This window comes from Fusarium solani (assembly GCF_023522795.1).
Source record: "Fusarium solani strain SB1 chromosome Unknown bctg00000001, whole genome shotgun sequence".
Classification (NCBI taxonomy): domain Eukaryota; kingdom Fungi; phylum Ascomycota; class Sordariomycetes; order Hypocreales; family Nectriaceae; genus Fusarium; species Fusarium solani.
Window position 1 is genome coordinate 2662812 of NW_027072156.1, and position 25977 is coordinate 2688788.

Here is a 25977-nt window from a genome sequence, read left to right on the forward strand (position 1 = left end):
AGAGGATACAGGTCTCTGCACGGCGGCCGGCCGCTGATAAACCATCCACCGTGAATCAGCTTTCAACGTTGAGAGCTTCCCCTGCTTACAGACCCGGCCTCACGCAGATCTCTTTACTACTTTGGGTTGGACTGGCACTAGTAGTTGTGCCGTGCTTACCAATACGACGTCGTCCCAACAGTACAGGAGCAACACACAAATCTTTTGTCTCTGAAAGATTCACGTTCACCGTCGCGGCTCTGCGGCTCTGGACCCTCAAGGTGAGACCCAGACGCCCTACGCTTACCCTGCCCTGTCCTAAGTCCGCAGATTATGTCCGGAGCGAAAAGATCTTCATCTTCGGCCTGATTCCGTTGGATGTGCTCCAAGTGGGCCAGACTCAGATATCCCGAGTCAGGATCTCCATCTTGCTCTCAACGCCACGTTTATGACTGGTCCGGAGCCTTCTCGGAAACAAGAACCTAACTCCAGGGCAAGCGTGTTAGTCCCTTTCTGGCTCAAGACTCATCATGATGCATGGCGGGTGTTGATTTTGACAGCAACACTACGAGACGTGCCCCTAGTGCGCCATCTCGCCTGCAAGCCCCCAGGCAATCTTGCATCATTGATTAAAAATGTGCACATTAGTGATACACCCAGAGGCCAATACGCAACGGGATGGCTATAGATCCACTGCAGCCGGGTCAATGGACTTGATTCAGAGACAAGGTTCACGGCCTTACTGGCTTATCTCCAGAGGTCTTTGTATCTTGGACTCGAGCAGCATATCTATAACAGTCGAGGCAGCGCCTCAATAATCCACCTGCATTCTCGTCTCGTGTAAAGAGCACAACCCATACAAGCCAACCTCTACAGCCGTCAACATGTTGGGCAACACTGTGGACGGCGATGCTCTTCGCCGGACAGAATCGTCCATGCAACAACAACACCCTCCCCAAGATGAGCATCGAGCAGGCAGTGATGCCTCCTCATCAGACGTCGCCCCCGAAGGAAAATGGGGTGAGCGCAACCAGGACGACGTCCACGAGCAGGAAGCCATGCACGAGTTTGAGTCTCTTCGACACAACCTCATGAGCCTGCACAAGACGAGAACTGGCGAATCACACGTCAGCAAGGCACACACGACAAAGAGCAGAACAAGCCATGCCGCTTCTCGCATCCAGTCAAGACGACAGCAGCAGGCTGAGGACGACGACTCAGTAACTGACGTTGAAGCCGGTCCCAATGACGATGATGGGTTCGAGCTTGGAGAGTTTATGCGCGAGGGACACTTTGAGAAGCGCAGTGAAGAGGGTTCTCTCAAGCGTGTTGGAGTCGTCTACGAGAACCTCACCGTCAAGGGCATCGGGAGCACCACCTCGTTTGTTCGCACCGTCCCCGATGCCATTCTCGGCACCTTTGGTCCCGATCTCTACCGTCTGGTTTCCCAGTTCATCCCTGCCTTTCGATTTGGAAAGCCTCCCACCCGGACATTGATCAACGATTTTACCGGCTGTGTCCGAGATGGCGAGATGATGCTCGTGCTGGGTCGTCCCGGTGCTGGATGCAGTACCTTTTTGAAAGCCATCAGCAACAACCGCGAGTCGTTTGCAGCGGTCGAAGGAGACGTCTCCTACAGTGGTATCCCTGCAGATGAGCAGAAGAAGCTGTACCGAGGAGAGGTCAACTACAACGGCGAGGACGATATCCACTTTGCTACCCTCAGCGTGTGGAAGACCCTGGCCTTTGCCCTTATGAACAAGACCAAGAGGAAGGAAAAGGCAGACATCCCCGTCATCGTCGACGCCCTCATGAAGATGTTTGGAATCAGCCACACCAAGAACACCGTCGTTGGTGATGATTTCACCCGTGGTGTCTCTGGTGGTGAGCGGAAGCGAGTCTCTATCGCTGAGACTCTCGCCTCCAAGTCGACCGTCATGGCTTGGGACAACTCGACTCGAGGTCTCGATGCTTCGACTGCCCTCGATTACGCACGATCCCTTCGAATCATGACTGACATCAGCAACCGAACGACTCTGGTCACTCTCTATCAAGCCGGTGAAGGCATCTACGAGCTCATGGACAAGGTCTTGGTCATTGACCAGGGACGACAGATCTTCTCGGGTCCCGCCAAAAAGGCCAAGCAGTACTTTATCGATCTCGGCTTCGAGTGTCCCGAGCGCCAGACCACGGCCGATTTCTTGACCGCCGTCACGGACCCTACCGAGCGCCGCTTCCGGCCCGGCTTCGAGCACCGAGCCCCCCGGACCCCGGAGGAGCTCGAGTCGGCTTTCCGAAACTCGCCCAACTACCAGGAGCTCCTTGCTGACGTCGCTGCGTACAAGGAGTCCCTCCATCAGTCTGACTATCAGGATGCCAAGAGGTTCCAGGGTGCTGTGCAGGAGGCCAAGTCCAAGCACGTCTCGGACAAGTCGCCCTACACCATCTCTTTCATCCGACAGGTTATTGCCTGTACCCAGCGAGAAGCTTGGCTTCTCTTTGGCGACACGACAACTCTCTGGACAAAGCTCTTCATCATCATCTCCAACGGTCTGATCGTGGGTTCTCTGTTTTACGGACAGCCCACCACCACTGCTGGTGCTTTCAGTCGTGGCGGTGCCCTCTTCTTCTCGATTCTCTTCCTCGGTTGGCTCCAGTTGTCTGAACTCATGAAGGCCGTGTCTGGACGCTCAGTAGTTGCCCGTCACCATGACTACGCCTTCTACCGCCCATCCGCCGTCTCTCTCGCCCGAGTTGTCCTCGACTTCCCCGTCATCTTCGTCCAGGTCTGCATCTTTGGCATCATCATGTACTTCATGACGGGCCTCGACGTGGACGCCTCCAAGTTCTGGATCTACCTGCTCTTTGTGTACACCACCACCATCATGGTCACGGCCCTGTACCGCATGTTTGCAAGCTTGTCGCCCGAGATTAACACTGCTGTGCGGTTCTCTGGTATCTCGCTTAACCTGCTCATCATCTACACCGGATACGTCATCCCCAAGACTCAGCTCCTGAAGGATTACATCTGGTTTGGCTGGATATACTGGATCAACCCTCTCAGCTACAGTTTCGAGGCTGTCATGGCCAACGAGCTGTCGGACCGTCTCATGGACTGTGCCCCTGAGCAGCTTGTCCCCCAGGGACCTGGAGTTCAGTCAAGGTACCAAGGATGTGCCATCAGCGGAGCGGGAGTCAATGAGCGACAGGTCACTGGCAGTGACTATTTGGAGATCACCTACAACTACACTCGCGGGCACCTGTGGCGCAACTTTGGTGTTGTCATTGCCTTTGCCGTCCTCTACATCCTCGTCACCGTCGTCGCCACTGAGATGGTTAGCTTTGCTGCTGGAGGCGGTGGTGCCTTGATCTTCAAGAAGAGCCGCAAGGCAAAGGACCAGGCCGTCAAGGCCGCTGCCCCTGCTGATGCCGAGAAGGCCATGGAGGCTGGTGGTTCGTCCTCTACCGTCTTGGCTGATTCCACTGCCGCCGATGCCTCGGATGAGCCCCTGGAGCAAATCACCGACAGCGAGTCTATCTTCACCTGGCGCGATATCGAGTACAGTGTTCCCTACATGGGAGGAGAGAGGAAGCTACTCAACAAGGTCAGCGGATACGCAAAGCCAGGTGTCATGGTTGCTCTCATGGGTGCTTCAGGCGCCGGAAAGACGACTCTTCTCAACACTCTCTCCCAGCGTCAGACCGTCGGTGTCGTCACTGGAGAGATGTTTGTTGACGGCCGACCTCTGACCGCAGATTTCCAGAGGAATACCGGTTTCTGCCTTCAGGGTGATATTCACGACACTACTCAGACTGTCCGAGAGGCCATCGAGTTCTCCGCCATCCTGCGCCAGAGCGCCTCTGTCCCCCGTGCTGAGAAGATTGCCTATGTCGACAAGATCATTGACCTCCTCGAGCTCAATGACCTTGAGGATGCCATCATCATGTCTCTTGGTGTTGAGCAGCGAAAGCGATTGACCATTGGTGTCGAGCTTGCAGCCAAGCCGTCCCTTCTTCTGTTCCTTGATGAGCCTACCTCTGGTCTTGACTCTCAATCTGCCTACTCCATCGTTCGCTTCCTCAAGAAGCTCAGCCGCGCTGGTCAGGCCATCATCTGCACCATCCACCAGCCTAGCTCCGTCCTCATCCAGCAGTTCGACATGGTCCTCGCCCTGAACCCCGGTGGCAACACCTTCTACTTTGGTCCCATGGGAGAGAACGGCCAGGACATCATCAACTACTTTGCTGAGCGTGGAGCTGTCTGCCCTCCCAACAAGAACATTGCCGAATTCATTCTCGAGACAGCTGCCCGGCCTCACAAGCGACCTGATGGCACCAAGGTTGACTGGAACCAGGAATGGGCCCAGAGCGTTGAAGCCGAACGGGTTCTTGAAGAGATTGATGGTTTGAAGCGGGTTAGAAGCTCTGCTACTGAAGGAAGACAGTCCAGCGATGGAGAGCACGCCGAGTTCGCCGCTTCAACTTGGCTTCAGTCAGTCGAGTTGACCAAGCGCATGTTCAAGCAGCACTGGCGTGACCCCTCCTACATCTATGGCAAGTTCTTCGTCGCTGTCATTGTCGGTATCTTTAACGGCTTCACCTTCTGGAAGCTCGGCTACACGATGCAGGACATGCAGAACCGCATGTTCACCTGCTTCCTTATCGTCACTGTGCCTCCCACCATTGTCAACGGCGTGGTGCCCAAGTTCTTCACCAACATGGCTCTGTGGCAGGCCCGAGAGTATCCCTCTCGAATCTACGGATGGGTCGCGTTCTGCACTGCCAACATTGTTGCTGATATCCCTGCTGCCGTCATCTCGGCTGTGCTGTACTGGGTGCTTTGGTACTGGCCAACTGGACTTCCCACTGAGAGCTCCGTCTCTGGCTACACCTTCTTGATGACGCTTCTCATGTTCTTCTTCATGACCAGCTGGGGTCAATGGATCTGTGCATTCGCCCCCAGCTTCACTGTCATCTCCAACGTCTTGCCCTTCTTCTTCGTCATGTTCAGTTTGTTCAACGGAGTCGTCCGTCCCTACTCGATGCTTCCCGTGTTCTGGAGGTACTGGATGTACTACGTGAACCCCTCGACTTACTGGATCGGCGGCATGCTTGCAGCCACTCTCGATGGTGCCCCCGTCAGGTGTGCCCCTGAGGAGACGGCCAAGTTTGATGCTCCCCCGAACCAGACATGTCAAGACTACGCAGGGGCTTTTGCCAAGTCTGCTGGAGGTTATCTCCTTAACCCCGATGATACTAGCGGCTGCCAGTACTGTCCCTACAGCTCTGGCAACCAGTATCTTGAGTCGCTCAACATTGATGCGAGCGACAAATGGAGAGGTATGTCACTCGGCCCTATCTGATTCGATATCATACTAATTTCATAACTAGACTTTGGCATCTTCCTTGCCTTCTGTATCTCCAACTGGATGCTGGTGTACTTCTTTATCTACACCGTCCGCGTCCGCGGCTGGGGCTTTGGCCTCGGCTACGTGTTTGGTGGGCTGGGCAAGCTGGTGGATCTGATCAAGAAGCCATTCCAGAAGAAGAAGGAGTAGAGATTGAAAGAATTATAATAGTCAATATGGATTGGGATAAAAGTTAATAGAGATTAGAATGGGTATAGATGGAGTTGATATTGTTAGACTGGGCATCATTGATGGATAATAAAATTGGCCATAACAAGGCAATACTTGACATATACAATAGACTTTCCAACTGAATAATGCTATGTGTGTGTTGGATATATGTTAAGTCGATTGAACAACCACACTGTCCAGCTGTTATTGATGCAACCGACGGATGCCGCTATTATGGCAAAACACCTCTGACTCCTCTAAGGATATGACTTTTATCATGATTAAAACTATCATAAAAAGAGATAATGCTCTAAAGTTCTCTTATAATCATCTTGTAAACTTTTGTCTATCTTAATTGCTATCATTAGATCAGGATGTGCTCATTCCTTTGCCTTCATCGGCATCTCTTCCTGACCCGCATGGAGGCCGACATGCCGGGCCGGCTGCGGCCCCGGATTGCCCCACACCACTCCGACTTCCGGCTTGTCTGAACAACCTTCGGCGTGGCGGCCAAGTAATACGGCATGATGGGCTCAAGAATTTAGATAGATACTCAGCTTGTTACGACTTGGTATCAAATCAAAGAACCGTGGAGCAAGTCAATGAATCCCCAATGGGCAGTGGCAGCTAAGGGCGCGAAACCCTCACCAAGCTATCCACCACGGTGGGTATCTCATATCAACCACGCACGAGAGTGGATTTCGAGGCTGGCAGAGCTCATTTCCCTTCCTTCATTAGAGGCATTTCCAAAGCGAGAATCCACCCAAGAAAGCAGCTTGGCGCAGTGGAAGCGCGGTATGTACACGCAGATTCACTCATTTCTAATCATCCACTAACTTTCAACCAGCCGGGCTCATAACCCGGAGGTCGCTGGATCGACACCAGCAGCTGCTAAATATCTTTTTTGCTGTTTATTATTGCATTTTAGGTGCTCTCTTTTTGTTTCATTAAGCGAGTTGTGGTGCTTGTACTTCAAGGACCTTGACTGACAGACATCTGGCTGGGACGTCGCCCTGTGTGCATAGCCTTGTATAATATTGATGATGAACTGCCGCTCGCCATGCTACCAAGCGGTTGTCGGAAGCTACGTGTGGTATATGGATGCTATGGGAAGTATTGAGGCTGGTCTACGACAAGCATTATGCACATTTGAAGTATGTACTCAAGCTGTTCTGTGAGCTGGGAATAGCTATGCCACCAAAGAAGTCTTTCGTGGGACACTGAGTGAAATTAGTGGGATTCAAGGTTGGGGCATTTAGTGAAAATAAGCTTCGAGATGGAATAGCATTTAGCTTTAAGATAGAAATATCAACAAGACTATAAAACTGTAACCCTCTTGGTCCCAGATCTCATTGTTTGATGCTCCGATCAGGCTTGTCGAACTGGCTCGATTGCAGGCAATCCATGTCCGAATACCTAATGTGAAGTGTTACAGGCAAGGGTTGCGTTCGAGCTGGATGAGCCCTCGCTTGTTGCCCACAACGTCGTATTAAAGTCGACACCGGGCGAGAAACTCTTGCTGGCGAGTTTCCACCTGGATATTTTACTCTACAATACCATCGACAATCACATATCTAGAGAAACTCCAGGACCAAGACTCTGAAGATCAGCCAACCTCCCTAAATACGTTAGCCCCAGGGTCCCCGCACGTTAGCCCCTACAAAGTGCGTGCGTCTCGTTTCAGGGACTCCAACGGAAGGACCTCACCTAATCTGCTCAACCCAGCCAAGGCCCAGCCAAGGCCCAGCCACTCGAATTTACGGTGAGCCCAGCCCACTTTCTCACCCGCTCCCGTCTCCTCCATCTCAGCTCTGACTTGCATCTGCAAAGTGTGGTTTGCATATCCGCCGCGCCCATCCTTCCTTCAACCTCCAACTTTTGCCTCCAGCTGGATCGCCGACGCAAGGGAAATACTCGACTCCCTTGCGCGACTTCAATTGACGCATTTGGATCCTTGTCTCACTTTTGCCCGCTTCCCCGCGCGCGCACTTGCCAGACAGAAACCCTCCCCGGGTCCCTCGAGATACCCTCGCCTCTCTGAAATCTCACCACTTTTTCCTCTACCGCGCAAACAGCGAAAGCAAACTCGGGCGCAATGGGCTTCCTCGATTGGAATGACGGCGCCTCCGTCCTCTCTACTCGCTCCTCTCACCGTCGCCATCGCTCCTCTCGGTCCCACAAGAAGCGCCGCTCCCGCTCGCGATCCCGATCTAGCTCCCCCGACCGTGGCCGCTCCTTTGCGGGCTCCATCTTTGGCGGCGACCGCTATGGGAAGCACAATTCTTCACGCGCCTCCTTCTTTGGCCTCGGCGGTGGCAACCACAGCCGCTCCAGCTTCTTTGGAAACAGTAAGTCTCAGCCCCCTCAGCAGACCACTTCGCCCCCAGATGTTGACCCTTGTGCTCCCTCCAGGTCGTTCGTCCTACTACAAGCGCTCTCCTCGCCAGGGCTTCATCCAAAAGACGTACAAGCAGCTGAAGCGCCTCCTCCGCGACCTCGTCCACTGGGCCAAGCGCCACCCCTGGAAGGTCTTCTTCCTCGTCATCATGCCCCTCATCACCGGGGGCGCACTGACGGCCCTCCTCGCTCGCTTCGGCCTGCGCATCCCCCCGGCTATCGAGCGCATGCTCGGCGTCGCCTCCAAGGCTGCCACTGGGGACTCGTCTGGCCTTGTTGGCGAGGCTGTCCGCATGGCTAGTGGCTTTGGTGGAAACACCTCTGTCCGTATGGAGCGCGATACCCGATCCTTCAGCGGCGGACGAGGCGACGACAGCTGGGGTAGTGGCCTGGCCGACATGGCCAAGAAGTGGATGTAGCGTGCGTGATTAGGGCTGGACATGGATCAAGACAGGACATGTGAGATATTATGGGCGTTTATGGCTGGGCTTGTTTTGTTGTTGCTTTCTTGATCCCTTATAAACTCTCGATCAAACAGGTGCATTGGAGCAGTATACATACATACATACATACACACTTGGATAAAATTCATGATTTATGACCGTCACTAAGACAACTGTTCGGGCAACATCGTGAGACGCATCATATCTCACAAGCCAAGCTAACTCAGTAAGCCTCCATACTGGACTCATACTGGACTCATACAGGACTCTTGATGGCTTCACGAGACAAAGCCCAACACTCACTCACAAAATTGTACCAACCATCCATGATTGCAGCACTATATTCATTACTAGTTCTGTGCGTCACCAACCCTGCCTCGTCCTCCTTCGCCAAATACCTAGATCATCCCATTCTCCAACTGGTATAACCAGTCACTCGGAGATGCCATCCAAATCCTTCCTTCGTAGTCTCTTGTGTCCAGCGACCTTCAGTGTCAGCTGCCTGTCAAACCCGACTCAACCAGCGGCCCGTTGGCCCGGGAGCCAGGTATGCTTATGCAGGTACCAATGCTAATCATGCAATCATTAACCGCCTGCGCCCCTTTCCGTCCTTTTAAACTAAAAGTCTTAAATGATGTGCCGATCCGAGTCCTTAAGTATAAGTCTGTTGTTGGAATCCTCGTTCGATCGGACTTGACGCTTCAGCTCGCTTGTCCCCAGGCCTTGACTTGACTTGAGTCGAACTAATTGACCAAGCTAGAGAGCAAGTTTGTGAAGCGCGAATGTCAAACATATTGTACACATGCCCACATAAGAAGTATGGACATAGTAATAAAGTGCCAGTAATGCCGGCCAGAATCCATTATCAAGCCTGCCATTACTGCTTGGATGAGCCCTCTTTGGCCGTGGGTTTCCAGAATTGCATCATTCGGCTGAGTCGCTTCGTTCGGCTGCTCTTGGATTTCTTGTGCGTCGACTCATTGTCAAGTGTCACTTCCATCGAGAGTTTGCTGCGTTCACCATGAGAGCTGCTAATGAGACGGCTCAGACTGGCGAGGCTGGATCGACGGCGGCCAAAGGCGGCAGATGACACCGAGACAGGGCGTGGCTCACGAAGAATCGGCTGAGACATGCGCTGACTAGGGAGGAACATGCTCTCCCGCGTCATCGTTGAGTTGCTCGAGGTAAGTGATGGAATGTCGTAGTCCACAGAAATTCGCACCTCGGGGCCAGGCTCGCCCATGAGCAACAAAGATTGGAAATTGTTCTCATCTGCAACTGATGAAGGAGCGGTCGAGATGCGTTGCACTTCAACCGACATGGGCGACCTGGGGGACGGGAATGAGGACGAATGGCTCATGGCATATGGGCTGTTGGGGACATTGGTCGGTGTAGGGAGGTGGATGGGGCCAATATCGACAGGAGCAAGATCGTTGTTACCCGAGGCCCTCCTAAGCGAAGCGGGAGCTGAGTCCGCGTTATCATTCCGCTCGGGAAACGCGAAGGGTGACCGGAAGATGACACTTGGCAGCTCCTCCTCAACAATGACGCTGTCGTGTAGAGATGACTTGGAGCGCTCGGCACGGACTGAGCCAGCCGTGATCTGATCCTTGTCGCTCAAGCTAGAGCTAGTCCGCCTCATGCTCTGTGCTGAGCTGTGAGTTGAAAGCTTATCTTGAACATCGAGCAATGGGTCCTTAGTGACGCCAGCCGGGGGAGTTGCGTCACTGTCTGACTCGAACTCCTCTTCAGAGGATTCATCTGGTGTCTTCGACTCGTCGTTTCCAGTTTCATCTTCTTCGTCTTCCTCAAAGACATCGGCCATCGTCGAGCTGCTGTTGTAGCGGTGCATACCAGCCCTACCAGGGTCAAAAGGAGGCAGATCGGGAGCAGATTCCGCACGTCGGTGGTAGTGCATGCCTGGACCAGTGAATCCCTTCATTCCCTGAGCACTATGAAGTCTTCGCTTGTTGGTGGTGTTGCCAGCGGCTCGCTGCGCCGCCTCCCATTCTGGGTTCAACGGCAGTGGTGTATTAAATGGTCCAAGAGCTGCGTCAAGATCAATCATGGGATACGTTGTTTCGTCTGAGGGCCTGGGCAGATCATTTTCCGCTGGAATGTTGGGAGACTCGGTGACAGTGAATGATGGAATAGATGGCGTAAGCAATTCGGGCTCCCCATACATCTCACCATCGTCATCGTCTCGTGAAACACTCGAGGCTGGTGGTGTAGGAGGGCGAACTTCATCCGACTTGGAACGCTTGGTGTGGCTCTTGGGCTTGCGGGGTAGAATTGCACCAGCCCAGCCCTTGACCTTCTTCTTCTTTTTCTTGCCCTTCTTGCTCTTTTTCTGTTTGGCAGGTGCCGTGTCAAGACTTTCGCCAGCAGCATCGGAGCCGTGTTCGGATCCAGAAGCTGCCTTTGGCAAGGAATCCGATGAGCTGGAACTGTGTGGCCGTGTCTTGGTGGGAGAAGAGCCTGTGGTTGAGGCGAAAAACGACCACCGCTTGGCAACCTTGGTCGGGCTGGGTTCAGGTTCTCCAGCCTTGGACGCTTCGGCGAGGTGAAGCAGTGTTGGGATCGAGTTCCGGCGCTTTGGTGAAGATGTGGTATTAGAAATATCCTGGGTGCGTTCGAGAATAGCGCCGGCGGTGCTCGGTCTCGAATCTGTAAGCTCACGTGTTGATGTTCGAGAGAGTGGCACCGGGCTATCTCTACCACTCGGGGACGCGGCAGAGACGATTGAAGAAATGCTCCCCGAAACTGAATGTCCAGGTCGTGCTGTTACCGTGCTGGACGTTTCATTAGAGACCAGGGATAGCGGCCTTGGGATAAACTCCAGTGTATCCGAGAATCCAACTCGCGCTTTCGGTACTGCCTTGCTCTGCTTCGGACTTCCTTCGGGGAACAGTTTGCCGAGGCAGGTTGTTTGGCGTCATCCGGTTGCTCCGTTGGGATAGCCTGGGGTTCGAGCTGGATCGGTTCATCGAGCTGGGCGGAAACACTATTCTCGGGCTGAATGTAGCCAGTTGGGCTAGTTGGTGCACTGCTTCCTCGACCAGAGGCATCGAACACGGGTGGTTGTAGAATGGGCAAATCATTAGTCGAGATAGCACCCGAGATACCTCTTCGGTGTCCTCTTCTCGGGGGTTGGAAAGTAGGCGTCATAAACCCACTCTCTGACTTGGTTGGGCTTGTGCTCATGACAGCAATGGAATTGCCCTCACGAAGGCGGCCACCAACAAACTCACTGCCGCCTCTTCGATGTCCATGGCCACCAGGTCGTTGTGGTGATGCAATATTCCGAGGAGACAAGGGAGGAGTCAAAAGGCAGGGTGTCTGGGGATCTGGAGGGAGAAGAGCACCTGGGTTGAAGCTGAAGTCTGGCAACGCAGATCGACTCTGCCTCTCCGCATTTTCAGCGGAGAACCCAAAGCTGAAGTTGGGTGTCTCGATAGCAGACATGGGCCGGCGACCTGTGGCTCGCGAGAAGGAGGATGGTGCCGAGGCGGGAGGCTGAGCCGGGAAGACGAATGGAGGATTTGGTGGAGGGTCAGCACGAGACTGGGGGTCTAGTGACGGAGACGCAGCCAGAGGATCCATCGGGAGAGCAAATCGATCCGCGGGGTTGTCGAAAGCTGGGCCGGCGGATGGCCGGGTTAACCGTTCGGGGCCGAAGGTGGTTGCCATCTTCTCCTCAGCCGCGCAGCGGCAATCGAAGTGATGGGCAACTAGGTGTGAATTAAGGGTTCATAGGACAAGCAAGGCGACAGTTCCGGAACCGTGAGGCTCGCTTGATTCTCTCGTTCGAACAGTCGTGACCGGGCGTGGGGATGGATTGACTCGTCGAAGAACAGTCGCGGTCTGAGACGTCACAACAATCAGTTGACCAGTCTTGAGAACTGCAAGCCGACGGCACGGGAAACGCTAAAGGGCATCGACTTGGGGACAATGCTGTGATCGAGACTGGAAACGAGCGAACAGGCTGGGGTGACGGACCAGGCGGAAATGGCAAAAAAGGCTTCGGTGTCGTCGAGCTGGATGGCTGAAATTCGAACAGACGAAGGCAACTCGACACAGGTTGTTTAAACTAATGAAAAGGAGTGGACGGACAAGACCAGCGCAACTCTGAAGACAAGAGAGCGACTGGAATCGCACCAGAAGATGTCGGGAGGAGGAAGGGGGAGGAGGTTCGGCGCTCGCAAAGCGGCGTTGTCGATGAGGTGCAGCCGAAGGAAGGGTTGAAGAAGAGAAGACGGGGAGGGGGCAAGGCGGTTTCGAGATGGAGAGATGGAGGGAAAAGGCAAATGGAAGGCCTGCTGGGGTTGGAGGGTGTTCAGCCACACAGCGGCCACTGCGAGCAAGGGGTCCACTCGTGATTTAGGTACACGGGAGCATGTACCGCTGCAACCAACACGAGAGCGGACGAAGCGCCGGAAATGGCCAAGGGGGACCTGGTCCTCTGGTACCGCTGCCCATCCAAGTCCATTCCCCCCAAGAGGACCCCCATGGTCCCCCCGGCTCGCTATAGTCCAGGTACCTGGCCAGGTACCCTCTTAGCGGCTTGCCCGCCCTGGACACCACAGGCACCAAGGGGCGCCACCTCGGGGAACTCCAGCATCCGCCCAGGCCGTAAACGCGATGGACGATGGATGGATGCCATGGATGCCATGCCATAGCTGCTTGATGGAGGATGGGCGAATTGACGGGAGGGACAAGGGGTGCCCGATGGAGGAGACAAGGGAGCCCAAAGAGGCACAACAAGAGGTTCCAGGGAGGAGAGAATCACACAAGGCCGCGTCTTCCAGGGCCAAAACCTCGACATTCTCACCCCCTTCGCTCCTTCCCATCCAGGGGCCTCCACCTTTTCCTTGGTCTCCTTCTTGACTCCGCTCCACTTGACGGCCTGTCCATCCCATCCATTCAAGGCCCGCACTGTGCAACTCTTCTCAGCAAATTGCCAGCAGGTGTTCGTTCATGTTATTGAATCGTGCTCCAATAACGAGATGCCATCTCATCCCATCCGCCCAAACCCTTCGATTGATTGATTAAATTCATGGCAAACCTGCTGGGTACCTGGATCCAAAAGCATATCAAGCAATTAACTGACCCGACAAACAGCGCACACGACGCCAAGCAGGTCCCTCTGGATGCTCCTCGCTCTATCTTACTGAAACAGGGCAGCACCACGGCCATGGATTGATTGATCTTCATCGCCAGGCCAGGTCACACAGTTTGATATTCACTCACCCCCGTTCATGACGGCCACCATCTCATGGCAGCCAGCACAGATATACCCCCATAGGTACCGCCGTAACCGTCAAGATTGCCCTTATTACACACGCATAGCCATCGGCACATGATACTGGGTTCCCACTCTGCACTGTGACGGCTTCCATGGCCACCAAACCCTGGTCATCCCTGGTCGTCTACTCGTCTCGGCGCGACGAACGCTCTTGAGGTGCTGCTTTGTTGGGCACTTGAGGGCGCTGCGATTCGCCCGCTGTTTCCTTCGGGGCCACTCGACCCCCCGGCCCATGTCACGCTCAGCGCGTCGTGTACCTGCACCTGAGGAGCGCTTGTGCATGCATGCAGCAGCGCAACGCAAAGCACGGCAGACGGACGAACGTGCAAGCGAGCAGTCAGTCACGGCTGATTTATATCCTAATAATACCTGCATCGTGCAAGCGCTGCGTCTGGCCGCTGGGGCAACCGTGCTGTTTGCTGTCCTGTCTCGTCTGAGGGCATTCGGATCAGGTTCGTCCCAACTGAATGACACTTGACACGCTCGTGACAGTACTCAGCCGGTCCTGTTACCGGGATAAGATGGCCTGCCTTGTACGGGCAAGAGAGCGGGGGAGGCGAAGAGCAGAGTGGAGGCCTGGAGAGCAACGGTTGCAGCCGGCGGCACGATGTCTTGCTTGACGGCCGCTACGACTCAACGGCCTCGGGCGGTCAACGACAGATTCATGAGGTTCAGTTGATGCCTTTTACCGACTCTTGTCTGAGCTGACCAAACCATTCCTCGCGTCGTCGATCCCTCCAAACTCTCTTGCACAAGCGCACACCCGTCTCCGTACCTTGATCCCGAAAGTCGGAAACCAATCAGACCAAGATAGAGACCTTTGACTACTGTAGCTGCCGCCACCAACCGACGGGTTGTTCATCGTGATGAAGGGACGGGAAGGAAAAGGCCTCACCACGAACGGTATCAGACTGTCACTGACACCACCAACTAGCTCGATAGTTTCCGCGAATTATCGTGTACTAGTCATCATGACTGCCACATCAACTGGCCAACAAAGCTCTTGCTTGGATCGGTTCAGATCGAGGGAGTCGTGTCCTCACCTCCCTCCCTCTCAGCAATTCAGCTCCTCCGCGAGACATGGCTTGCATGATGACTCGGGGCTAGAACCACACGAAGACGGCGATGTGCCACAGGAGTCAGAAGACAATACGCATTTGTGCATAGTGCCGTTTTTGCTTTTGCGGGTTTTCTCCGTCTTCTTTTCCCGTTGCTTTTCCCTCTTGGCCCCGATCCACCCAGATCTTGTCCAGGATGGGCTGGCCTCGCCTTGGGTGTCCCACCTGGCCTGTCCCACCTGGCCTGTCAACTCGAGATTACGAGGCCGAGAACACGACCAAGCACCGCCCGTTAGCAAAAAGTGATCACCAAAACAGAGCCAGGCGATCCGACCAAGCCCTCCCGTATTACGTACCCGTCCGGGCTAGCTTGAGCAGCCGCAATGACCGGCCTTTTTCTCGCTGCGATAACAACATGGTGATTTTACCTGTCGACGAATGAGCCGGCTTCGCTGCCATGCTTACGGAGGTTACATGCTGATGGCGCATCGTGGGAGTTATTCTTGACCATATGCCGTTTGCCTCTACAATGGTTCCTCTCGATCAAGATCCCTGGCCCGTTATGCTCCGTTCTAACGACCCGTTGCTCTCACTGTGCCAGGAACAGACAGCCTCCATTTCCCTGTTTGGCACACCCCGGTACCTGGAACTCCATTCAGGCCTTGGAAGATGCTGATGCTGCAGATGACGGATGCAATTGAGGCTTGGTTTTCCTTAATCTGGGCATGCAAGGCAACATTTGAAAAAACAGATTGCCCTGTTCGGCGAGGGCGGGTAGCTCACCAAGGCAACGACCATCGACGTCCCAATCATGTCGCGTTGACTGTTGTACAGATTGCTTTTGACAGGCAGGACAGATCCATTGTTGGACGCTTGACATGTCGCTCAGATGACGATGAGATACAGTGCCTCACTCGCGACGCCAGAAATACATGGCACACGCGGGTCTCACCCAGCCCTTCTTCTCGTTTATCATCGTTAGCGCTACGACTTCTCACAAAAACGAATGCGACTGATACGTATCGATCGCCCGCCCTCGGATGTGCCCTGGTCTGTCCCAGTGACCCGAGAAAGAAAGAGGGCCAGATGAGCAGATCTAACGCCCGACGACACCCGCAAAATGGTGCACAGACGGGCTGAGAGTCCCTTGGCGCATCGGTTACTTGACCTAATCCAGTTGATGATGCTTCGTGTACCAGTCTCTCTCCAGAGAGGCATTTGGCATTTCCAACAACCGAGGCAGAAGACAAGCGCAGGCCACTGTTCAAGAACCGCCTGAGTTTGGTTGTCGTGACGATAACCCGCTGGGAAACCATCCTCTGCCCTGAGCGCAACGCAAGATGTGCCTGAACTCTCCGAGCTGCATGCATTTCGTACCTGCAACACCAGGATGGGTGAGACCCAGCCCTTGTCGGTCCTCTTCTTCATCCCTCATGTCTCATCCCTCGCAGTCAGGCTCTGGGGCGTTTGCCAAGGACCATAGTCTCCTGCGTGGTCCGCTCCACCGGCCAAGCCTCTCCAGGGATCCATTTTCTCCCTCATTCAAGTTCCCGGTTCGTTGTCTCGCCCAGCTCCACCGCTGAGCGAGCGGCCAATTTCAGCCAGGTCGTGAAAGAGGCTTACGAAATCTCACCTTTTTTCAGCCTGCGATCGCTCAGCTCGTCCGCGAATAACCTCCCACCAGCGCCTCGACATTTCAGCAATGGGTGCTCCCTCCTTGCATGCACGAGCATGCCTTGGTAATCTCGCCAAGTTGTGGCAGGTGAGGATTCGTACTGCTGACGACTGCTCTTGGACACGATTTCCCTATTCTTATTATCGGTAATAAGCCAATTTGCCCAGCTAATTACGATTTCCCTCCATTCCGCTGCAAGATCCATCTTCCTGCATTCCCGTGAAGGAGGCCTCGGTCCTTTAGACTTTGCGCCCAGAATCCCGTCCTCCGTGGTCAGCGGCGAGTTGGTCTTATCGTCATTATTGTGGGCAGTTGACTTGAGCGTGATCCGGCCAAGCTTGGTTGTCCATCCCCTGTCCAGAGGGCGAACCCTTCAGGGGCCCTCCTCGCTCGATACGATGTCGTGCCGAACGAGTTGTCTGGTCAATTGGCTGCCCATTGATCTGACGTATGCAGTGCCATCCTTCCATCTGCAACCAGACTATTAGGATGCGCAAGTTCTCAGGCAGGGATGGGGGCTCCTTTTAAACTCCTGGCTTGGCCGCATCTGGCTCACTTCATGAGAGCATGATTCGGACATCACTTGTATACCCCTATTCCATACAATAACAACACATGCACTGTGAATGTACGGTTGGGCTATTTCTGTACCAAATAATGGCCTAGTCAGCGTTTCAGTCCTCGGCTTCCATCCCACCAAATGTAGATGTCTGCAAGCCCAGGAGTCTTGGAGGCCCCGTGAGGCTTACAGTTCGCAGCTGAAGCTGTGAGACTCGGGGCCAATAGCGTGTAGTTCTCCAAGGATGTCACCTCTCCCTGAGCCGGCAACCATTACCCAGTGGCAGGGACGGGAGCGTGTGTTATTGGAAGAGAGGTCAGCTACAGAAATGCGGACCGAGTTGCCGCACCGTACTCCGTGCCGTAGGGCGATACGGGCACCACGAACTATTGAATGGGGCTGAAGATGATGAGATTTTTTTGGGCTCTCTGTCCTCGGGAATTAGCTCTGCCTGGAAGGGGACGATGGCCTCCAGATCGTGAAACATAGGCGTGACGCGACTCAATAAAGATCGCCCCTTATCCACCCCTTAACTCAAAGTGTGGGGAGTTCGAGGACCCTGGATTTCAAGCCACACCTGATGTGGGGAAGCGGAGTCCCAGCCACATGTTTTCTCACCGCCTTCAGCTGGGCCCCGCCACAACTTTTTTTTGACCGGCAGAAAATTTAGTGAAGTTGGCGACGATTGTAGATCTCTAGAACGACATCTCTGTATCACTTTTGTCAACTGCCATTATGTCCGATACAGCCAGCCCAGTGCCAGAGCCAGCGCCTCAGGCTGAGAAGCCTCTGGGAATGCGCAAGAATGGTATGGGTATTTCCGAACCTGTCTCGTCATCACCAAGCTGACATTCCGATCGCAGGCAAGCAATGGCATGCTCCAAAGAAGGCCTTCCGACCCACAGCCGGCCTCAAGTCTTATGAGAAACGGTCGCAAGAGCGCGCTCTGTTGGCGCAGATAAAGGCGAAGGAAAAGGAGATGAAGGATGAGAAGGAGCAGTTGCGACAGGTAAGCAAGAGTCGCTTCTTTGCGAAGCTGTGACAATGGTCTAATACCGGACATTAGGAAAGGATCCAAGCTATCAAGGCCAAGCGAGAAAAGAAGGAGGAAAAGGAGCGATACGAGAAGATGGCCGAGAAGATGCACCGAAAACGAGTCGAGCGACTGAAGCGCAAGGAGAAGCGAAACAAGCTGATCAACTCGTGATTGGGTGGCTCACGGTGGCATGGACAGGCAAAAACTCTTTGACAAACGTTATGATTCACGATGCGACATACCTCACTTGGAGCGGTTTTAGAGAATCGGATGCGGCGCAATATACGGATGGTTGAAGACGTGGTCATTGTTGAGTGGAAGCTCAGCCTTGGGTGTTACGCAATATCGGGGACTCGGGACTGAGGGCTGTGTATGTCGCTGATAGTTCCACTTAAAAGGCATATAATCGATGTTTCAATGCAATTGAGGCACATCTGGGTGTGAGGTGTCGGACGTCAACCTGGCTTGGGAACAGCTCACAATCGTTGGCAGGGCTTGGGCTATCCCCTGCGTACATGGATAGGAGTTGCGTAACGAAGAATGACAGATGGCAAGAGGCTGCCTGTTCCTGGAACTCTCCTCAGCCATCAAATCATGTTTGTCTCGTAATATTATCCTATGTCTTCAATACCCTACCTGAGTGGGACTGTGGAGGAAACGATATCAGGCTGGGGCAACAAAGCGATACCGATCTTGTTGAGCTCATTCATTATCTGGACAGTGTTCGGCAAATTAGTTTATCTTCTCTGAAGTACCGTAGATATGATACTATAACCCTTGATTTAGCCTCTGTGAATTAGCCGGAGTCCCTAGGCTATCTTGGTCAATGAAAAGGCCTGTCGTCTGCCCTCCGGTGACATGTGAAACTCTCTGCCTGCGGATGGGAGCATGGGCCCACTCAGCCACAGACAGGGCACGTCACGTCCTTAAGTTACTGTGCCCAGTCCACTCGGCGCTGGCCTGATGCATCCCGCAACAAACCTAGAAAGCTGCTGACCATCGGAGCTTGAGCCAGCCAGTCAGCGGGAATCTCTGCTGCCCTCTTTGGGCATCCCACCCCTTGCGTCGCAGGGTCCAGGCGGATAGAGTTTTCGACGAGAAGGGACAGACGCAGACAGGGAGTGCGAAACCGGGAAACCGCTCACGCCATGGCCACCGCCGGTGCCTTCACGGGTCCCCGGGACTCGACAAACTCAGTCTCGAGCATCCGCTCAGGCAGCCGTCACCAGCTCAAGCGATCCATCACCGAGCTCACTTCGCCCGTCAAGCTGAGCCGGCGCAAGGAGAAGGAACGCGAGCGCGACCGAGACCGCTATCATGACGACCGCGCCCCGCAGTCGCACTACATATCCATATCCCATCCCGTGTCGGTGAGCCCGTATTACCAAGGTCGGGCATCGGTTGAGATCATGCCTCGGTCGGAGGGCGTCACGCCCATGATGAGCCCTGACCAGAGTCGGCGGCCAAGCGTCATGCTGGCCAGGGAGGAGGAGAATAGGAATGGCAACGCGGCTGTTCCCGTGGAACCCAAGTTGAATAAGGAGGAGAAGCTCAAGGAGGATCAGGCAAAGTCATCCTCGCAGGTCGAGTAAGTTGCTCCAGTATCATGGTCTATCGCAGCACGATGCTAATACAAATCTCTCAGGGGCCTGAAGCAATCACTCGTCGAACTCGGCACGTTCTCGACATCGACGGCCCGACGACTCGACGAGACCTACTACGCCGTTCTCGAAAAGATGACTACGCTCCAATCCACCGTGTCAGTCCTTAAGGAGCTGGCAGAGGAGTCCCAGAGTATCCATAACAACTTTGAGAAGGACGCGCGCGAGATCGAAAACGACATCACGGCACAGATTGCGTCGATGGGGCAATTTAAAGAACATCAGGACAATATCGAATCCCTCCAGGCTCGGATCCAAGATGGCCGTGCCAGAATCCGGGCCTTGAGTGATCGGGTTGATATTGTCCGTGAACGAGTTGAGCTCTGGGAGCGTCTCGATAAGGAGTCCCAGGACAAGACGCGACTGAGACTGAGGGCCATCATGATCTGCATGTCTGTCATCATGCTGACAATGCTTGTTCTATTCTTTGGCGCCCAATACTTGTCGCCAAGCGGGGACATTGTGAGCAATGAGAGCTCAGAAACACCCCATATTGCTGAATCCATCGTCGAGTCCCGGAAGGAGGCAGGTCATACAGTACTACCGCCCACCACGCATGAGGGAGACGAAGCATATCTGCGGAGGAGGCATGAGGATGGAGGAGAAATACTGCATGCATTCGACGAACTGTGATGCCATTTGTTCTTGGCATATTTTGAGGCGCTCTTGACAAGCTTGCTTTACTGCTGTACGATTCATGATACCCATATTAGCGCGCAATACCACGTAGCATACAGATTAAGGACTTGGCGCGTATCTCTTGGCTGGAAGATGTCACAGCATTGGTATCAGCCAAGGCCGTTGTTACAACCATGCAGCCGGATCAGAAGCCCTATTTACCGTACAATCCATCAACTAGACGAGCTGAGCCATCCAGTACCGTCACATCTCGGAGCTGCCGTCTGACCAAGTCCCTTTCCCCACCGCCGAGCCGGTATCCCGGCGGTCTTCTCCGCGTTGTCTTGTCTCGTCTTGGGATTGGAACCTTTGCCACAGCCGCTGCCAAGCATCCAAACTCATTTTGGCAAAATCCTCGCGTGCATGGCCTTGGAGTACGTAACAGTGGGACAAGCCACTTTGGAAACAAGGCCGAGCGGCTACTCTGACAGGAATCAAGCATGTGGCTTGTATTCTCGGATAGAGGCATTGCTGGGTTGGGGGATGCAGGGTTACCCTACGCTGCATCTATTTGTTTTCGGCAGAGAGCCGAAACGGAGGGAGACATGTGGAAATTAATCAATAACTGTATGAGAACTAATGGGGAATTTGGCACGTCTGCTTGCATTGGACTGCATCATCCGTTATTAATGTCTGATGTTTACTTGTTCGTCTCATTTTCTCTGCCAGCATCTAGCTTGTTGACGGAATGTAAGGGTCAACGAGTGAGTCTAGCACAACAAACACACAACAATGGGGAATCATCCCATAAATAGAGATCCACAAGCACGGGAAACTACCGGTCGTGCTGCGCCAGACCGGTGTCGTGCCGTTTATCCCGGACGTTGGTGCGCGGATGTGGATAAGCGGATGGTCACCGTTGACCCAACCCAGGGGATTGGGAATCACCACCTGTTCCGTCATGTAGATACCCTCGTCGCGGGAAGCAGGTGTTTGCTTGCTGGGAAGTTGGTTCATATCTCATGTCAGCAATCTTGACGGGTGTCACCAAACTGATGAACCCTGTTGTGGGACCTGAGACGTCCAGTGCAATTCCGCGGATATTGTGCTTGAGGGGTTCAAGACAGAACGTTGAATTCCAATTGAAGTGACAGGGTCTTCCTTTTGAACATACAAAATGTGAATTGGACCTCATCTACTTCGTTCTCCCCGTTCACAGTCAGCCTTGCTGTGAGTTAGGCCGAGATGAGCAAAGTTTGGGCGCCATTTTGAAGCCACGATTGGCCTGCTCGTAAAACCGTACTGTTGAGAAACAAACAGTCAGAGTAACTCTCCAAAGCCCTTCTCCTAGGCACCGCATGATGAGCGGCGCGTCGGTTGTGAATGGGCAGAGGTCATCCAGTAATCTCTGTTAGCGCGACCCTTGTCAGGAACAGCCACGATGCACAACTCCAAGAGTGGATGCCATCGTGGCTAACATGGCCAAAGTCACCTCACAATCTAGCAGATATTTTGATCTTCGGCCTGTTAAATCCGAGTCAGCAACGGGCAGATATGACAAGTCGTCGCTTGCCAAACATGCCGTCATTATATGCCTCTCAGAACGGAGAATCAGCACGTAGAAAAGATAGCAGAAGCCCAACCGGAGAAAATCTGGAGGAAACACGGACTTTGCCATGCTTGTGGTACGGCAAAAAGATTCCGATAAAACAGGGCTGTGAGAGTCTGGGCGAGTGGCTTGGGACTTGGCGGCACACGTCATGCCCCTCACTTTGGCGCTTTGCACGCGCAAGTGCCCAGGACGAGCTGGTGACCTTGTAAAAGACGCCAAGTGCAAGAATATATAATAAAAAACAGGACGTCAACACTTGGAAGAGACTCATATTCCTCTTCCTCTTGATAGTGAGCGACATTCGTGACCAATAGGGGTGACGCGGCTTTGAAAAGGTTGCAGTGCATCAGCAGCAGGAAAGACTGACGTAGTTGCTGCCCAGAAGCACAGAGCTCCTCCTTCTGCTCCAGTCAACCAACGCCCGGTACCAGACTTGACCACGACGAGCCTGGAGCTGACAGCAGCCAGCCCCGCCAAACCCAAGTATCGTCCTGGGCTTTCCGCGTACCGACGGATAATCAACTTGACCTACCAGGGCCCATCTTGGCAATATCTCTCTTCTGAAACCCGCCCAGAATCCGACTTGACCAAGTCATTGGCATCTTCCCCTCCTCCACCGACTCCTCCCCGACGGCGTCATCTCCCCTCCTCATCCCCACGGACCGAGTCCCCCAAAGCTTCGGTCGAATACCTGTCTTGCTACGAGCCATGGCTGCTGAGGCCGGAGACAAGCCCGCGGCCGTCGATGGCGCTGCCCCCGAGGCGACACCAAATTCCACCGTCGAACTGCCCGTCCGAACGACGAAACGAGATGCTACGCCGCCGCCAGGCCAGTCGCTCACCGGAAAGCAGGAGCACTGTGAGTCGCGACGCGTTCAGCATACGTGACAGGCGCTGATACATGACAGACCTCAAGCGAGAACTCATCTCTGAGCAGGTAAAATGGGAGATTAACGAGCTCAACTCCACGACGGCCCTCCAGCGCTTCGGCGCGCCCTTCCGCTCCGACCACGGCGAGGTCTCCCCCAAGAATCTGAGCTGCCTATTCTGCGATACATCTTTGTCCATCATGTTCGCGACTTTCCCTTCCTAGACAAGGCGCGCGAGAAGGAATTCTGGCAAGACAAGCTCCAGGTGGTGAGTAACGAGTATTCGGCAGCATTGAGACTTAGCGCTTACAACCCTGTGCACAGTTCCTCGAGTCCTTTGCAGGCAAGTCAATCTCATCCTCTGAGGATCGCCTGGAGGAGACGAAACGCCGAAAGCTTGCCATCAAGGCTAGAAAACTTGTTGAGTTGATGATGGTCTCCGGAATCGGAACATCATCTGGTTTTGAAGAGCGCATTCGATTTTCAGAGATTGAGATCGTGGATAGCAATGCTATCGAGACTGGGGTGATGCACACCCTGCCCGAGGGGAACTACATCAACGGCTGGGATGTCAACGTTGCCGGTGTGCGCGTCACTCAAGTTAAGCATACGATTCGAAAGCATAAGCACGCCGAGTTCATCCTGAGGGTCAAAAAGAAGGGAGAGTTGGAATACTACGTTGGCCGGAGGTACAGCGACTTTGCAAAGCTTCATAGGCGACTGCGCAATGAGCTTCCTGGTCGAGTACTGCCGGATATGCCTAAGAAGAATAAGTCCGACACGACAACGACCGCCTTGACATCTGTATTCAGCAATGGAAACGACTCAGATGCTTCCTCCATCTCTTCAGTATCAACCCGGGTAACTGGTCTTGCCCTCACTCCCGACGGCTCATCATCAATGCTGTCACCCGGTAAGGCGATCATTCATCTCTGTGATATTCATACTGACACACGCCAAGGTCATCGCAGGGCCGGTTCAGCGGCTTCTTTCCGATCAAGCCGCTCAAGGGGACTTAATTCGCCCAAAATTCCTTCACCGCGAGCATCTACTGAGGGAGGAAGACTAAGTCCAGGTGTTGTCCCAAGCCCCGACAAAGAGGTACACTTCATCCTGGGATCACTTGATATCATCAACTAACTTGGTGCAGACTACTGTCGTTCTCTGGCGCGAGAACCAGCGTATCTCACTCAGGGCCTTGATTCGATCTCTCCTACACAACCCCCAGGTCGCCAATACAAACGCCATGCAGGAGTTCTTGACTGGTGAACCCATCACCCCGACAGATGAAGATGTAGAGGACATTATCCGGAGAAAGGCTGTCGACGAGAAGCGCATGGAAGAACAGAAGCAATTCTACGAGATTGCCCGGAAACGAGCTGCTGAGCTTGATGAGTACATGGAACAGTGAGTATTTCTGACTGCAGGATGATGCACCGACTAACCCGCTCAGGTTCCGCCGAGACATTGTTGAACGCAATGGGCTCACAATGCTCTTCAAGGAGATCAAGGAAAAGGAAACGATCCCGGACCTCAGCATTCAGTATCGAAAGTTTGCCGAGTGGCTTCGTATTGAGATTGCCGCCGTCATCTATCACCTTTTCCTTGCCGAGGACAACTCTCCCGAGCTTTTTGCACAGGCGAAGCGTATTCACTCTCTCATCCCGTACTCACTCATGAAGAATGTGATTCGAATCGCCAACCCAGCGGCCGTCATGTCGGGTGTTCTTGACATCTTCCTGGCTCAGCCCTTTGGCACACGGTCGTTGATGCAGAGAATCTTCTCTCTGACTCTGAATGATGGTATCAGGAGCTTCCAGAAATCAATCGATATCCTGAGTACTAAGATCGGTGACCCGGTCTTCTCGGACAAGCTCTACAAGTACACACACTCAGAAGAGCACATCAAGCTGGCTATTCGCGAGGAGGCCGAGGCGGATGACGTGGACCTGATTGTGGCAATCTTGAGATCAGACCTCATCGAGCCAGGGCTGACAGGAGAGCAAATCCAGAGGCTCTACAATGCCTACGTCGCATTCAACAATGCTGTCGAAAACATTGATGAAGAGTTGCGCCAGGGAGCCGAGCTGTTTTCATACCTGAAGCAGTACCTCAAGCTCTGCACTCGACAGCGGGACAAGGAGATGATGCTCCAGTTGATTGAAGAGCCTGTGACACTTCAGCTTTTCCGGGATCTTTTTACGATCTTCTACGAACCTCTTGTGCGAGTCTACAAGTCGGCAAACGTCTACAACAGTGTCACGGACTTTGCTGTGTTTATCGATGACATGATTCAGGTAAGATACAGAATGAGGCGTGAGTTGAAAAACCCAGCTAACTTGTTTCCAGGTTGTCGACAAGTGCAGAGAGCAAGACGCTTCTGCCGATCCCAACCAAACTGTTCAAGCATTCATCGACCTCTGTCAGAGACATGAGCATAACTTTTACAAGTTTGTTCATGAAGTTCACACACATGACAACGGCCTCTTTACCCAGCTCATGGGCTGGATCGAAGGCATCCTTGAGTTCCTGCGAAAGGGTCCAAAGAACGGAACTCTCAACGTCAACGCATTGTTCGAGGGCGGCGTTAGCACGGGACTGCTAGACAAGACCAAGGCAATCGAGGAGATCAATGCACTCATCGCATGGCAAGAAGCACGAAAGAAGTGGCATAATGACAAGACGCGGCAGAAGATGGCGGCAGAGGGACATGTGGGAAGTGACATGATGCCCACTGGAATGGCCTTTAACTCATCAGACTTTGGGCTTGATAGTGACGACCTTGAAGACATGGCATACGATGATGGGTCTGATTCGGAGCTAGAAGCGGAGCAAGAGGATGAGATGGACCCCATCGAGGCTGAGAGACGACGCAGAGCCAAGCGACAGGATCGCTTACGGCGAAGTGCAGGAGAGCCAGTGAAACCTCCAGTTGGCGAGGTTCACAAGCTGACGGAGAATTTCCTGGTCATGCTGCGGGACGTTTTGGCGGATTAGCCTTTCAAGATATCCATTTTGCTTGTTTTCACGGGTTGATCGAGTGTCGATCAGGGTAAGGAGTTGCGTTGATTATTACACCAAGAAAGTTGGTCGAAGACGGATGGATAGAGTATACTGAACAAGATTATGAGCATCATACAATTAGCCTCCATGAATGAGACTCTGATCGGACGTGAGGATGACCTG

The 25977-nt window shown here is 53.7% G+C and overlaps 6 protein-coding genes across 6 annotated transcripts; 5 read left to right on the forward strand and 1 right to left on the reverse strand.

The window, feature by feature from the left end:
• Positions 1-863: 863 nt before the first annotated feature.
• On the forward strand, positions 864-5537 carry MRS44_002943 (uncharacterized protein; the record flags this gene model as incomplete). Its single annotated transcript, XM_046268255.2, has 2 exons — positions 864-5319; positions 5371-5537. The coding sequence occupies 2 exons, from the start codon at positions 864-866 to the stop codon at positions 5535-5537; spliced, it is 4623 nt and encodes a 1540-aa protein (XP_046137053.1).
• Positions 5538-7672: 2135 nt separating this feature from the next.
• Positions 7673-8374, forward strand: MRS44_002944 (uncharacterized protein; the record flags this gene model as incomplete). Its single annotated transcript, XM_065623011.1, has 1 exon — positions 7673-8374. One exon carries the CDS (start codon positions 7673-7675, stop codon positions 8372-8374), a length of 702 nt encoding a protein of 233 aa, XP_065479083.1.
• Positions 8375-9275: 901 nt separating this feature from the next.
• MRS44_002945 (uncharacterized protein) lies at positions 9276-12088 on the reverse strand (the record flags this gene model as incomplete). Its single annotated transcript, XM_065623012.1, has 2 exons — positions 9276-11190; positions 11274-12088. 2 exons carry the CDS (start codon positions 12086-12088, stop codon positions 9276-9278), a joined length of 2730 nt encoding a protein of 909 aa, XP_065479084.1.
• A 5642-nt stretch (positions 12089-17730) lies between these two features.
• Positions 17731-18202, forward strand: MRS44_002946 (uncharacterized protein; the record flags this gene model as incomplete). Its single annotated transcript, XM_046268257.2, has 3 exons — positions 17731-17803; positions 17859-18004; positions 18062-18202. The coding sequence occupies 3 exons, from the start codon at positions 17731-17733 to the stop codon at positions 18200-18202; spliced, it is 360 nt and encodes a 119-aa protein (XP_046137056.1).
• Positions 18203-19179: 977 nt separating this feature from the next.
• On the forward strand, positions 19180-20325 carry MRS44_002947 (uncharacterized protein; the record flags this gene model as incomplete). The annotated part of the gene is made up of 2 exons (XM_046268258.2): positions 19180-19619; positions 19677-20325. 2 exons carry the CDS (start codon positions 19180-19182, stop codon positions 20323-20325), a joined length of 1089 nt encoding a protein of 362 aa, XP_046137057.1.
• Positions 20326-21888: 1563 nt separating this feature from the next.
• MRS44_002948 (uncharacterized protein) lies at positions 21889-25788 on the forward strand (the record flags this gene model as incomplete). Its single annotated transcript, XM_065623013.1, has 10 exons — positions 21889-21995; positions 22265-22426; positions 22498-22781; positions 22831-22940; positions 23021-23059; positions 23116-23704; positions 23753-23892; positions 23942-24198; positions 24245-25088; positions 25141-25788. 10 exons carry the CDS (start codon positions 21889-21891, stop codon positions 25786-25788), a joined length of 3180 nt encoding a protein of 1059 aa, XP_065479085.1.
• Positions 25789-25977: the final 189 nt, after the last annotated feature.